At 39.9% G+C, this 15195-nt stretch overlaps 1 protein-coding gene across 6 annotated transcripts in view; it reads left to right on the forward strand.

The window, feature by feature from the left end:
• The window catches only part of EIF2AK4 (eukaryotic translation initiation factor 2 alpha kinase 4), a 107839-nt gene that overhangs the window by 88542 nt on the left and 4102 nt on the right, over window positions 1–15195 (forward strand). For 5 of the 6 annotated variants that reach the window (XM_004751077.3, XM_004751078.3, XM_004751080.2 and 2 more), the window contains 5 exons: window positions 337–465; window positions 2139–2225; window positions 9357–9469; window positions 12349–12407; window positions 13254–13351. In XM_004751077.3, the coding sequence (XP_004751134.1) occupies window positions 337–465; window positions 2139–2225; window positions 9357–9469; window positions 12349–12407; window positions 13254–13351 (486 nt within the window). Of the gene's footprint in view, window positions 1–336; window positions 466–2138; window positions 2226–9356; window positions 9470–12348; window positions 12408–13253; window positions 13355–15195 lie in introns of those variants that run through there. The other variant, XM_013055406.2, reaches the window with a different exon arrangement.

The following is a 15195-nucleotide window of genomic DNA, read 5'->3' on the forward strand; positions in this document are numbered from 1 at the left end:
CTTTCAAAGCCCCTTGTTCGGAAATCCAGCTGTGCTCTACAGAGCTGTAAATGGTTCTTTATCCTTTTTGTTTCAGACAAGAGCAGTTTTCTCAGAGGAAAAGGGTATCTTCCTCATGGCTTAGGATAGCTGAAGTCTAAAAAGACTAACATAAGAGGTTTCTGTCATTTTTTCTATGATGATGTTGACGATGTCATTTTGAAGCCCAGACTTCTGTTGCTTACAAGATTTTGAGCTGCCTGTCTTCACTGAGTGCTGCCTCCCTCCTGGTGCCGGAGCCACCTACAGGCCCACAGTCTTGCTCCTCTAAATGTCACCACTCTCTTTCTGATCCAGGTTACAATCAGCTCTTGTGACCTCCTAATTGTAAGTGTTGGCCAGATGTCCATGTCCCGGGCCATCAACCTCACCCAGAAGCTCTGGTCTGCAGGAATCACGGCACAAATCATGTATGACTGGTCACAGGTAATGAGACACAGAGTGCCCCTGAGTGGAGTGGGTACAGTCCCGGCTGCAGTGACAGGTGGGCCTCTCCAGCCTTAGAGTACGGTTCCCTCAGACTCGACTACTTCCTGTGTTAGTTTCTGATTGTTTCAGGAGCAAAAGACCACAACCTCAGTGGTTTAAAATAATACATACTGGTTGTCTTGCATTTCTGGGGTTCAGAAGTCTGCTACTGGTCCCGCTGGGCTCCAGTCAGGGTGTCTGCCAGAGCCAGTTGCTTCTGAAGGCCTGAGGGGCAGAATCCATTTCCTTGCCTTTTCCAGCTCCCAGAGGCCTCCAGCATCCCTCTGTTCGTAGGCCCTTCCTCCACCCTCAGACTCAGCAGTGTAGCATCTTCTTTCCTCTCTGACCTCTGTTTTTGTCTTTCCACCTCTGACCCTCCTGTCTCCTCTCACAAGGATCCTTGAGATTACACTGATCCCAACCAGATGATCCACATCATCTCCGTGTCTCAAGATCCATAACTCAGAGTTCCTTTGACCATAGAAGCAAACATAGAGGTTCCAGGGATGAGGCTGGGATGTCTTTGCAGGGCTAGTATCTAGGCTTGTACATTTCCCAAAGGCATTTCGTGTTGAGCCTCTGTGGGTGGCTGCCTCTCCTCAGACCTCCCACAGCAGCCTGCTCTGCAGATGGAAGTGAGGAAAGCAGCAGCCGTGAACCCACCAGTCCTTCAGAAAGGTAGGGAGGGTTTGGGGAGACTGTCTCCCCTGCCACCAGCAGATCACAGAAGGGCATACACTCCAGTTCACTCATACCCAGGCACCCCAGAGCAGGAAGAGCCTCCCAGGGAAATAGAACCTTCCCCTGCCCCCCTTCTCCTTCCATATCACCTGCCAGAAGGTTTCAGAAGCTGCTGCTGTCCGTCTTTGTGTGTCGGTTAGAGAAAACCTCCTGGCACCAGCATGCTGGGCAAAGATTTTCAGTCATTTGACAGAACAGCATCCTCTTTCATTGGTGTCCTTGTTTCATAAATTGTTAGAGCAGTGTTTTCCAGAAACCGTGACTTCAGTCCTGCCCAGCAGCAGACATCTCTGCTCCTCTGCTTGGTGGCTTGATGCTTCACTTGAACTTTATACCGTCCACTGTTTGTGTTTTCTTGGCTTTCCTCAAAGGCCTTCTCGTTGTATGTGTGTATACCCTACAATTTCTGGCACCTTCCACCAAGATTTGAAGGTTGTGTTTTTTTAAGTTTTATTTATTTACTTTAGGGAGAGAGAGTTGGAAAGCACGAGAGTGGGGAGGGTCAGAGGGAGAAGCAGACTCTCCATTGAGCAGGGAGCCCCATATGGGACTCGATCCTGGGACTCTGAGATCATAACCTGAACTGAAGGCAGTCGCCCAACCAACTGAGCCACCCAGGTGCCCAAAAGATTTTGAAAACCTGTTACTGTGTCCCATGCACTTTGACTGTCCATGGTCCCTGAGGACAGTAGTGAAAGTAAGAAAAACAAGGTCTTATTAAACCTCCTTTGAAGTCTTACTCTTCTGGCTTAATACTTACAGCTCTTACAGTCAGCATGTTTAGTAAGTGACTTTGAAAATACCGTTGGACACCATGTTTTCAGTCTCCTTAATTATTTGAAGCTGCTCTAGGCGTTCTGTGTTTACCTCACATGTTGTGTTTGTTTCAGTCCCAAGAGGAACTACAAGAATATTGCAGACACCACGAAATCACGTGCGTGGCCCTCGTCTCAGATAAAGGAGGAAGCTATGTCAAGGTACAGACCCAAGGAAATCTTTCACAGTTCAGCAGACAGCTTTCCCAAACTGTGTATTAACTGTGGAGCACCCAGCTTCCCACTGTCCCCTGGCTTGGGTATGGGTAGAAATCCATTCTTACATTTGCTGGGCCTGTTCTTGGAGAAAGGCTATAGAGTAAGAGAGAATCTGAATCAGAACACTTGCCTTCAAGCTTAAAAAATAAAAAATAGTGGCAATAGGTTTTTCCTGCTTTTCTCCCTCTGTTCCCTTTCCCCATTTAAGAAAATGAGAATAATAACTATACTGATACCTGGTGGTTGGCATATCCTGTGGCTGTTTCCTAACCAGTTTTACTCTGTTGCATTTAACTTATGAAAGCTCATAAATATACCACCTTCTTACCTTTATTTCTATTTTTTAAGGAAGAAAATCAACTTATTTTTCCCTTTTTATGTCTTTGGCAGGTTTTAATATCTGGGTAATGTTGGCCTCATAAATGAGTTGGACAGTGTTCTCTCCTCTTCCATTCTCTGAAGGATTCTGTGTACAGTTGGTATTATTTCATCCTCCACTGTTTGGTCAGACTCACCAGGGGCCACAGGGGCCTAGACAGAGACATTCAGGTTGTCTCTTTCTGAGTAAGTGAGTTTAGGTAGTTGATATCTTCCCTAGAAAGTTTCTACTTCATCTAAATTTTCAAATATTCTCTTTTACTCTCTGTAGGGTCTGTAATGATAATCCCCTCTTTCATTCCTGATAATTGGTAATTTATGTCTCCCATCCTCCCCCTTTTTTCACTTCACTAGGCTGGCTAGAGGTTTATTGATGCTGTTTGTCTTGTCAGAAAACTGGTGTTTGAAGTCATTGGTTTTTCTGGGGTGTTTTTTTGTTGTTCATTTGTTTTCTATTTCACTGATTTCCATTTGTCTTCGTTCTGCTAATTTTGGATTTAGTTTATTCCTTTTCTGGTTTCTTCAGGTAGAAGTGGATTAAACACAGCCCGTAGGCCAAATCTGGTACACAGCCTATTTTTGTATGGCCTGTGACCTACAATTATTTTTTACATTCTTTGTTTAAAAAGAAAAAAAAAAGTGACAGTGTATGGCCTGTAAAGCCTAAGATAGTATCTGAGCCTTTACAGGAAGAAAAAAAAAAGGCACCTGGCATGGATTACTGAGTTTAGACTTTACTTTTTTATGTATAAACATTTAATGCTGTAAATTTCACTCTTAAGTACTGCATCAGTTGTATCCCACACATTTGTGTATGTAGAGCCTTCATTTTCATTTAGTTCAGAATAACTTTCTAGTTTCTTTGATTTCTTCTTTGAAAGGTTATTTAGAAGTCTGTGGTTTAATTTCCAAATATTTGGGTATTTTCCAGTTATCTTTCTTAGATAATTTCTTTCTTATTTTTTTATTTAAATTCAGTTAACATATATAACCTATAATGTATTACTAGTTTCAGAGGTAGAGAGGGTCAGAGCTTCATCAAGTCGTGTAATACCCAGTGCTCATTACATCATCTTTAATAATTTCTCATGATTTAATTCCTTTGTGATCAAAGAACATACTCTGATTTCAATTCTTTTTAATTTTACTGAGCTGTGATTTAAAGTAAAAAATAATTGTCTATTACTGTGAATGTTTCATGTGCACTTGAGAAGAATGTGTATTTTGCATTGTTAGGAGGAGTGTTTGATAAATACCAATTAGGTCACATTAGATCATGGTGTTGCCGAAGCTGTCTGTATCTTTCCTAAGCATTTTGTCTACTTGATCAGTTAGTTAGTTGCTGAGAGAGGAGTGTCAGAATCTCTGGCTATCATTGTAGATTTATCTGTTTTTCCTTTTAGTTCTATCAGTTTTGCTTCGTGCATTTTGAAGCTCTGTTATTTGGTGAATACACATTTAGAATTTTATACCTGTTTGATGAATTGACCTCTTTATGGTTATGAAATGTTCTTCTTTATTTCTTTTTAAAGATTTTATTTATTTATTTGACAGAGAGAGAGATCACAAGCAGGTAGAGTCAGGCAGAGTGGGGGAAGCAAGCTCTCTGCTGAGCTTAGAGCCTGATGTGGGGCTCGATCCCAGGATGCTGAGATCATGACTGAGCCGAAAGCAGAGGCTTAACCCGCTGAGCCATCCAGGCGCCCTGAAATGTTTTTCTTTATCCCTGATAATATTTCTTGTTCTCTGAGGTCTTTCAATTGGTGTTTGCATGTCATGTGAAAGTGAGTTCTTAGAGACACTCAGTATTTGAGTTTTGCTTTTTTGATCTACCCAGACAGTCCCCCTCTTTTAGACCATTTATATGTAATGCAGTTATTGAAATGGCTGGTAGTAAAAAGTCTACCATTTTACTATTTGTTTTCTAATTATTCCATCTGTTCTTTTTTCCATTTTCTTTTCACACCTTCTTTTTAGATCTCTACTATTGGTTTGCTAACCATTACTCCTGTTTTTGGTGAAATTTTTGGTGACTTCTTAGGGTTTACAGTATACACTTTTAACTTAATACATTCCACCTTCAAAATATAGTATATGTTTTACATACAGTGTAAGAACCTTACAACAGAATACTTCCATTTCCCTTCTCTCATTCTTTGTGCTATTGTTGCACATAACATATTGGATGTTAAAACTCCACAATACATTATTTTTATTTCAGCTTTAATTAGTTATTTTTTTTAAAGAGGTTTTTAAAGTAAGGGGGGAAATGTCCTTTATATTTGCCATCTCTGGAACTGTTGACTCCTGTGTTGAGGCAGATATCATTCTGATTTCGTTTTACTTCTGCCTGAAGAATTTCCTTTAATATTTCTAGTCTGTACAGGTCTGCTGGTCATGAGTTTTCTCAGTGGTTATTGGTCTGAGAAAGTCTTCATTTCACCATTTTTTTTTTAAGATTTATTTATTTTAGGGATGCCTGGATGGCTCAGTTGATTAAGCACCTGCCTTTAGCTTGGGTCATGATCCCAGGGTCTTGGGATTGAGCCCTCTATCAGGCTCCCTCTCTGCCTGTTGCTCCCCATGCTTGTGCGCTCTCTCTCTCTGACAAATAAATAAAATCTTAAAAAAAAAAATCATTTACTTTATAGAGTGAGCAAGCAGAAGGAAGGACTGAGGGAAAGGGGGAGAATCTCAAGCAACTGTGGAGCCCGACACAGAGCTCAATCCCCAACCCTGAGATCATGACCTGAGCTGAAACCAAGAGTCCAATGCCCAGCCAACCCTTCCAAATATCTTTTGAAAGATATTTTTGCTAGATATAAAATTCAGGATTTACATTTTTTCTTTTTGCATTTTGAAGATGTGTTTTATTTTCTTCTGACATGATGGTGGTTTGTTAGAAGTCTGGTTTGATGCTCTGTATGATCTTCCTTTATTTTCTGGCACCTTCTAAGATTTTCTTCTGTCATTGATTTTCTACAGTTTGAATATGATATACTTCAATGTGGTATTCTCTATATTTAAATACCTGGTATTCATAGCTAGGACTTCTTTGAACCGTAAACTCATAGTTTTCATAAAGTTTAGAAATTCTTCAGGAGCACCTATTGGCTCAGTCGGTTAAGCATCTGCCTTGGGCTCAGGTTATGATCCCAGGGTGCCAGGATCAAGTCCCACATCAGGCTCCCTTCTCAGTGGGGAGCCTGAATCTCCCTCTGCCTTTCCCCCTGCTTGTGCTCTTTCTCTCTGTGTCAGATAAATAAATTTTTAAAATTTTAGAAAAATTTCAGACATTATTTCTTCAAATATTTTTCTGTTCCTTCTTTTCCTTGTAGGACTCTGATTATAGGATGTTAATCGTTTGCTATTGACCCACAACTCATTAAGACTCCATTTTTGTTTTGTTTTGTTTTTTTTCCCCCTCTATGCTTTATTTGGGACCATTCACTGATCTTTTTGCAGTATCTTATCTGCTATTAATCCCATTGAATTTCTTATGTATTTTTTCATCTCTGTAAGTTTCATTTGTATCTTTATATGTCTTCCATTTCTCTCAGAGTTTTTGTTTCCTTTACATTTTTTACAAAATTTAGAATAGTCATTTTAGGGGCACTTAGCTGGCTCAGTCAGTAGAGCATGTGACTTTTGATCTTGGGATTGTGAGTGTAAGCCCCATGTTGAGTGTAGAAACAACTTAAAAATCTTCCCCAAAAATAGTCGTTTTAAGGTGCTTGCCTACTAATTCCATCATTTCTGACACTTCTCAGTCTGTTTCTATCATTTCTTGAGGTTATGAGTCATATTTTCATACCACTTTGCATGCCAGTAAATTTTTTTAAAAGATTTTATTTATTTATTTGACAGAGAAAGAGAGAACAAGCAGGGGGAGCTGCATGCAGAGGGAGAGTAAAGGGAGAAGCAGATTCCCCACTGAGCAGGGAGCCTGGCACAGAGCTAGATCCCAGGACCCTGGAATCATGACCTGAATCAAAGGCAGATGCTTAACTGACTGAGCCACCCAAACCCTCCTGCCAGTAATTTCTGATTGGTTGTTAGACATTCCTGGATGCTAGGTTTTATGTCCCTATAAATACTGTTGGGCTTTATTCTGGGGTGTAGTTAAGATTCTTGAATTGCTTGATCTTTTCCAGGCTTCATTTTATACATTGTTAGGGCAGATCCAGGGCAGCTGTTGGTCTAAGCCTGAGTTAACCCCATTGGTACAAAGCAATACCCTTAGGAGGATTCTGCCTGTGTATTCTGAGGTCTTCTACCCTGATAAGAGTAACAACTCTTCCCAGCCCTATGAATTCCAGAAATTACTCTGCCTACTCGTTTCTGATGGTTGTTGCCCCAGTCTCAGAGAGTTTTCTTTCACTAATGCCCAGATCAGTTCTCTGGCAAGAATTGAGGGGACTGCTCCGCAGAGCTTCAGAAATTGTTCTTTCTTTGAGTGTGGAGCACTCTTCTCTTCAGTCCTCTGCCTTACAATCTCTAGCTGTCTGGGTCTACCTAAACTGTCTCCCCACCTGGGCAAGGCTCCGGGTTTTTTGGGTTCCATGTTCCTGTGCTGCAGTCTGCAGGCTTCTTCATCACAATAAAGGGGCATGGATATGGCACTCACTTTTTTTCCCTTCTCTTGAAAGATAGTTCTCACTGCTTGTTATCTAAGGTCTGAGAAACCATTGTTTTATGTGTTTTGTCTGACTTTCTAATTGTTTAAGGAAGGCAGTTCTTGCAGTAGTTATTCCTTTAAGATTTGGAAGTCCCCTCTATTAGTCTGCTTATTAGTCACAAAATCATAAATGACCCTAAGAACAGGCCTCTTCCAGAACAGTGATTGCCATCAAGCCTCTGCTGGTTAATTTGTGCCATAACACACTGCTATAATTAGCGAATTTTAAAAACTTAACTCAGTCTCCTTCCCAAAATTTATACTCTGTGGTCTTAATTCTGCCTTCTGGAGTAGTCAGCATAGTAAGTCTAATTTTTCATCCTCTCAGCTATCTTCAAATAAATTGTAGACCACTGCCATGTCTCTCTGCCCTCTTTCTGGTTCAGACATTCTGGTTATTTAAGCCATTCCTCTTAACATGATTTCTCAACTCCTTGACCCTCCTAGTTAACCTCCTCTGGACATTCCTTGTCAATGTCTGTCTTCAAATGTGGCACTAGAATTCTGCAGAGAATTCTAGCAGATTCTGACTAAATGAGAATGCTCTCTGACCCCTCGACCCAGATACTGTATTTCTCCTCATACAGCTTACTACTGAACTCTTAGCAACCATGTGGCTCTTTGGCTTGTACTGAACTTAGCAACTAAAACCCATTGGCCCTTTCACAGTTACCACCATGTCTGGCTGGCCAGCTACAATGAGGGCTTTAATTATAGGACTTCATATTTATCTCCGTTAAATGTGATCTTGTTCATTCTAGCACATTGTTTCATCCAGTCTCTCTTTTGAATCTTGCATCATCTTCATACTTGAAGGGCAAGACATCAGTTCATTCATCCAGTCAGCAAGTGCATTTTAAGTGTTCACAGTGTGGGAGGGATACACTTTAAGATCCTAAAGGATACAGGGACACTAAAGTGTCAGGCCCTGCTGTCAAGGATCCTATAATCTGGTAGGAAACATAACACAATCGTTCATGATTATGAGTTAGAAAATGCTAAATGCCATGAGAGTCCTACAGTGCAAGTTCTCTGAGGGTTTTAACAGTCTGGGAGATTACCTCAGAGGTAGCAGGGAAGTCTTCAGGGTGGAGGTGGGGTTTATGGGGAACCCTCGTGAATGGGCAGAATAGAGATAGGTGCTGATAGGAACTTTTAGGCAGAAGGAATGGCAAAGGTAATGGTAATTCTTCGAATAGCCTGTTCCGAAGTCAAGAGGGAGGCCAATAGAAAACTACTGTGAGTATTACCCTGAGTTAAGTCTACTCTGGGTGCAAAGAAGGATACTTCAGCAGGAGAGAATGGTTTTAGCTAGCTCCTAGACAACAAACTGCCAACCAAGGAATTTGGACTTTATGTAGCAGTGAGTGGGGAGCCAGCATGTGTTTTGGACAGAAGGGGACATCAGAGTGCTATGTGAGGAAAATTAATATGCAGGGGTGTGTAGCATGGAACGGAGTGAGAGGAAAATAGAGTGGGAAGAATATAAGGCTGCTAGAAGCCAAGATTGAGTGCTGGCCATGGAGTGAAGATGAAAGAACAGATACCATAGAAGTGGATGACAGCACTTGAATTTGGAATGGAGAAGGGGGAGTGCTCTGGAAACTGGTGACTGGTGATGGGATGTTTAAGGAGAAGAATATGTGGAAGTATAAAATGAAATAGGAGCTGGTTAGTCTTGGCCTTTTAAAAAATCCAATCATTAGTGATAATCTTTTCTTCTCTATACCAGAGTTTCTCAACAGCCACAGTGACTTTTAGGGCCAGAGAATTGTGGGGGCTGCTGTCCTAGGCACTATAAGAAGTTGAGCAGCACCCCAGGCCTCTACCCATGAGATGCTGGTAGCACCCCCCTATAGCTATCACAACAAGAAAGCTCTCCAAACATTGCCAAATGCCCTGTGATGAGGAAAATTGCCCCTGGTTAGAACCACCAACCTGAAATGTTGACTTCGTTTTGTACTCTGATTCAGCCTGTTGGCTTCAAAAATTGATGGTTCTGTTTTATTCTTTTTAAGGTTAAGTCTTTTGAGAAGGAAAGGCAAACAGAGAAACATGTGCAGGAGTCTGATCTTATAGACCACGTTTTGCAGAAACTCAGAACTAAAGTCAGTGATGAAAGAACTATCAGGTAACAAAAGCCCAGAAAACCAGTTGTGACTACTTGTAGAACTTCTGTACCTTTATCTTAAACATCAGTTTGATCCTTTTGGGAAAAAAGATACATCAAAATAACTTTTAATGGATCATTCTGTTGCTTTTGAATAGCTCAGCAGTTTAAATATGTAACCCCTGCATAAGAATAATCATAGTTTCAGGGTTTGTTCTTCATAACATATCAGAGAATATTTTATCAATTTGAAAGGCCCAATGGGCCAAAATTATCCTATTTGGCTTTTTAATCAGTACATTTTGGTAGTGTTATGTCAAAGTATTTGAAAGACCTAATATATCCTGGGAGAATGTCATATACTCAAGATGGAAATATAAATTGTTTCAACTCTCTGGATAGGAATTTAACAGAGTTAAAATTGCCTTAAAACTAAAAATTAAAAAGAAATGCCCAGTAATTCTACTTTTAGGAATTTATAGTAAAAATTATTCCATGAGGGTACATATAAAGATGCCTAGCAAGACATTGTTTAATAACAGTTTCAATTTTTTTGGTCTCAGAACCACCTTACACCCTTACAAATTATTTGAGGACACCAAAGAACTTTGTTTATATGGATTATATCTATCAGTAATTTTTTAGAAATTAAAACATTTTTAAAATACTTATTTGAAAATAACAGTAAACTCGAGGCACCTGGGTAGCTCAAGTCAGTAGCTCCAGTCATGATCTTGGGGTCCTGGGATCCAGCCTGTCCTGCTCAGTGGGGAATCTGCTTCTTCTTCTCCCTTTGCCCCTCCCTCCCCCCTCATATGTGCTCTCTCTCTCACACACACAAATAAGTTAAAAATCTTTAAAAAAATAAAATAAATCCATTTTCCAAAACAAAAATGTTGGAAGAGTGACAATTTGACATTTTACAGATAATGCATTGTTCTACATTTTTGTAATTTCTTTAACACTTCAGTAGAAAAAAACAAGATTATCACTATCTGCGTCTGCATTCAGTATGCTTTACTATCATCCATCATACAGTCTCTGGAAAATTCTGTAACCCATTTGTGAAAGGATGACCCAAAAAAGGTAGAGGTTTGGAAGAGGCTTTTTAAATCTGTAAAAAAAGATAAATAACATTTTATATTATGGTGAAAATTGTTTTGACCTTGCAGACCTGTGCAAGGACCTCAGGAACTTCAGAGCTCCCTAGACAACACTTGGAGAATCTCCAACAGTATTACAACACTGATGGGTAGAAAATTGTTTGGATTATAGTTAATACGATGAAATGGTGTATAGCCTTTAAAAAACATGATTCTAGGGGTGCCTGGCTGGCTCTGTCACTAGAGCATGTAGCTCTTGATCTCAGGGTCATGAGTTTGAGGGCCACATTGGGTGTAGAATTTACTTTAAAAAAAAAAAAAAAAAGATTCTTACATAGCTGAATTTATTATTGAAATCTGTCCACGGGTAAGATAAATGATCCTGGTTTTTTCAACCAAAATACATAGCCTACTGTCTGGAATGATATATCAGATTTTTTTAAAAGATTTTTATTTATTTGAGAGAGAGCACAGAGAGAGAGTGAGAGGGAGAAGCAGACTCCACACTGAGCAGAGAACCCGATCCCAGGACCCTGGGATCATGACCTGAGCTGAAGGCAGATGCTTAACTGACTAAGCCACCCAGGTGCCCCCCCAATTTTTAACTATTTTTAACCAGAAATAACTATAGTTCTGGTTAGTGGGATTACAAGGGATCTTAATTATCTTTAAATTTCTATAATTTTCTATAAATGTACAACTTTTAAAAATGTATTTGCTTTATATTTTTATAATATATATGCTTATTTACTATTTACATAATTTTTATATATGCTTATAATCAACAATACTTTTTTTTTTTTGCTTGTATCAATGATTCTTAATCGGGGGACATTTGGCACTGTTTGCAGGTATTTGGGGTAGTTAGAACTGGGGGTGCTACTAGTATCTAGTAGAGACCAGGGATACTGCTAATCATCCTACAGTACACATGAGTGACCCCCCCCAATACCCCCAGCCAAAAATTATCTGGCCCCAAATGCCATAGTGCCAATAGTGAAAAACCTTGGCTTATATAAAATAAACATTCTTACTTTCTTCTCCCTCCCTCACCCCAGGCTCCTTCCCATCTGCACCTAGCTTGAATAAATTCACTGTCAGGCTTTTTCTGAGGAAATAAAATGTTCTAGAAGAACCAGGTATTAGGATTACTGACCTCCAAAAAAGGTAGAGGTTTAGAAGAGAAAACATAAAATACTCCACTAAATTAATAGTACAGACAAACATTATTAAGACACTTAAAAGGCCCAGATGGGATTCAGTTTTAGCAGGGAAAAGTTTAAGATCTCTCTTCCATGTGCATGATTACTTCCCTGTTTTCCCAAGATAGAGTGCTATTGTGTCTCTCAAAGGCTGTAAGCTAATTCAATCTTTAAAGAAATATCCATTCACAGCTTTTGAAAGAATCTTCCATTACTAAATGTTCTCTTGTGGGTGATCACCAAGGTTGCTGCCATAATAAAGGGGCATGCCGATGCTAATATTTCCTTGTATTGTGAGCAGAGCGGAAAGAACACCCATTATAGTTCATTGAAATTAGCCTCTTATGTTGAGCTAGCATTTCAAACATAGCTGAATAAATACAAATGTTGTCTTTGGGCATTTAATTTGAAATGACATTCTTTGTAATTCTTAATGGCTCCTGACCAAAAGCATAATTAAGTTCAAATTTTATTTCTCCCACTAATAACCAATATTTAATTTCTACATTGAATAGGAAAAAAGGGCTCACTTTAAGTTATCTTGTGTTGCTCTACTGACTGTTTTCTAATTGTTTTTTTTTTTGCTTGTTTTTAGAGAAGCTTCTGATAATCTTGCAGTGCAAAATCTGAAGGGGTCCTTTTCTAATGCTTCAGGTATTGACTAATTATAATCTAAACATAATAATGCTCTGTGTGTGTGTGTGTGTTTGCTGCTCTAACTCCTTGTTGCATCAGAAATATATCTTTAAAGTAACAGATAAAATTAATTGTACCAAACAAATGGAATTTCTCTCTATGCTTTTAAACTCACATCCTAGAAGAGGACTAGGAGTTTAGTGATTACTCTAATTGCAGTACAGCTCTGTCTTCCTGCCTTATTTTCACAACCAGTTTAATCTTCCTTTGACTCAGTTTACTGTACAAATTAAATGTGGTTAATTTTCCTGGGAATTTTCCCCACACATAAGATTGAAAGCCAAGAGGGGACAGTGGTGATAGTTAAGTCTTTAGTTTCATCACATCTGCTAGTCTTACTGAAAAAGAAATGTCCCACTTATGTCCACAGGAAGACATATTTGCCTTTTAACAAAGAACTGGGTCTTTTTGGTTTGTTAGCACTAACTTTCTGCCACTGTTAGATTTCAAATACTTTGAGGAATTTAAAGTATTAGAGTTTGAGAGATAGTAAGTTTTATTTTATTTTATTTTTGCTTTAGGTTCATGAGGTTTGGGTGACTTGTATAGAATCCCTGTCTTTGTCCTTTTCTGCTCCCACTCCTACCTGAGAATCTTGACAGAAGCACTGAAACTTCTGGGGGTTAGGGTTCTGGGTTCCTCCAGGTCACGAGCAGCTAGTTGCAGAGATGGAAAACAAAGCCCAGATAGAAATCTAGCCCATAGAATCACAGTAGAGTGGTATTCCTCTATCTCTGCCATCTCTGTGGTGTGTTACAGAAAGTGGGACCAGATAAGACCATAAATTTGGCAACTCTGTTTCAGGTTTGTTTGAAATCCATGGAGCTGCAGTTGTACCCATTGTGAGTGTGATAGCCCCAGAGAAGCTGTCAGCCAGCACTCGGAGGCGATATGAAACTCAGGTACATATACTTTCCTCAGCTTTCTAATGTAAACTACAAAGGAGGAAGAAAACTGGAAAGGACGATAAGAAATGGTTTCCTGGAAAGAGTTTTCTTTGCACTCCCTTAACTTGATAGCTTCTGAAAATTTCATCAACAAGGCATCTCTCTGGTGTTAGGATTCTGCTCCATTTGTCCTCCCGAAGAGGCATCCATGTACATTATAGGCACCTACAAGTATCGTCACTAGAAGCACTGTCAGAATTACTTCATCTAAACAAAGACTTTGTGATTTGGATATAATGACAGAGGGGTTGCCTTGTTTCTGTTCTAAGTAACAGAGCAGGGATGCCTGGGTGGCTCAGTTGGTTGTCTGTCTGTCTTCGGCCCAGGTCCAGATCCTGGGGTAGAGTCCCACATTGGGCTGCTTGCTTAGAAGGGAGGCTGTTTATCTCTCTGCCCGTTGCTCCCCTCGCTTGTATGCTCTTTCTGACAAATATATAAGTAAATAAAATATTTATTGGAAAAAAGAAGTAACAAAGCAGAAGAGAACTATTCCAAGACTTTGGAATGTTTTTGGTATTTGCTATCTGCCTAATTCTGTGTGAAATGCTGCATAAAATTTAAAAGACATGGCATGACCCCAATCCTCAAAGAGTTTGTAACCTTAGAAGCACAGGCATTATATACTTAGAGAACAACAAAAGAGAAGTAACAGAATGCTGCATTAGATACACTGAAAGTGAGTGTTGGACATGGGAACATTGTAGAGATCAGTGTCTGCTTGGATGATAGATGAAGGCTTCCTGGAGCAGGGAATCCCTGAAGTATTTAAATAGGTGGGGAGGAAAGATAGGGCAGTCCTCCGGTTAATGAGCTAAGTCAGGACACTGGCCTCACTTGGGAAGTGGGTATTAGAGAGCAGTCATTATTTAGAAATATGATTAGAGGGGCACCTGGGTGGCTCAGTTAAGTTTTCTGACTCTTGATTTCAGGTCAAGTCATGATCTAAGCGTTGTGAGATCAAGCCCCAAGTCAGGCACCATGCTCAGGGTGGAGTCTCCTCTTTCTTTCAGCCTCTCTGCTTGCTCATGCTCGTTCTCTCAAATACTTTTTTTAATTAACATATAATGTATTATTTGCCCCAGGGGTACAGGTCTGTGGACCATCAGGCTTACACATTTCACAGCACTCACCATAGTCCATACCCTCCCCAATGTCCATAACCCAGCTGCCCTATCCCTGCCTTCTATATCCCCCTAGCAACCCTCACTTTAAGAGTCTCTTATGGTCTGTCTTCAAATAAATGAATCTTAAAAAAAAAAAAATGACTAGATCAAAATAGAAAAGATTAAGTTAGCTCACTTTTATAGCGCACTCTTAGCTGTTTCTCAGTATAGTGGACCGGCAACTCATTTTCACATCTTTGTTCTATGCTCATCCCCTACCATATTTCAGTTCCATGTCCTTATTGCTATCATCTTCCCCTTTTTCCAAATTTAGCTTAATACCAAAATCCCCTTACTTCCACATGCAGTTTCAATGCCCTGAGCTTCTAGGGGTCATTTCAAAGTTATAAAGAAATAAGTAAGTGGATTATTATCAAAACAGGCTTTAGGGGGTGCCTGGGGGGCTCAGTTGTTAAACAGCTGCCTTTGGCTCAGGTCATGATCCCAGGGTCCTGGGATAGAGCCCTGCATTGGGCTCCCTGCTGGGCAGGAAGCCTGCTTCTCTCTCTACCACTCCTCCCTGCTTGTGTTCCTTTTCTTGCTGTCAATTACAAATCTTAAAAAAAAAAACAAAACTATAAAATCTCAGTTGTCCCGAGATCCAGATAGGCTGGGCATTCATCTTTCCAAGTCGTA

The sequence above is a fragment of the Mustela putorius genome, unplaced genomic scaffold (assembly GCF_011764305.1).
Source record: "Mustela putorius furo isolate JIRA1106 unplaced genomic scaffold, ASM1176430v1.1 tig00003898_pilon_pilon_pilon, whole genome shotgun sequence".
Taxonomy (NCBI): Eukaryota; Metazoa; Chordata; class Mammalia; order Carnivora; family Mustelidae; genus Mustela; species Mustela putorius.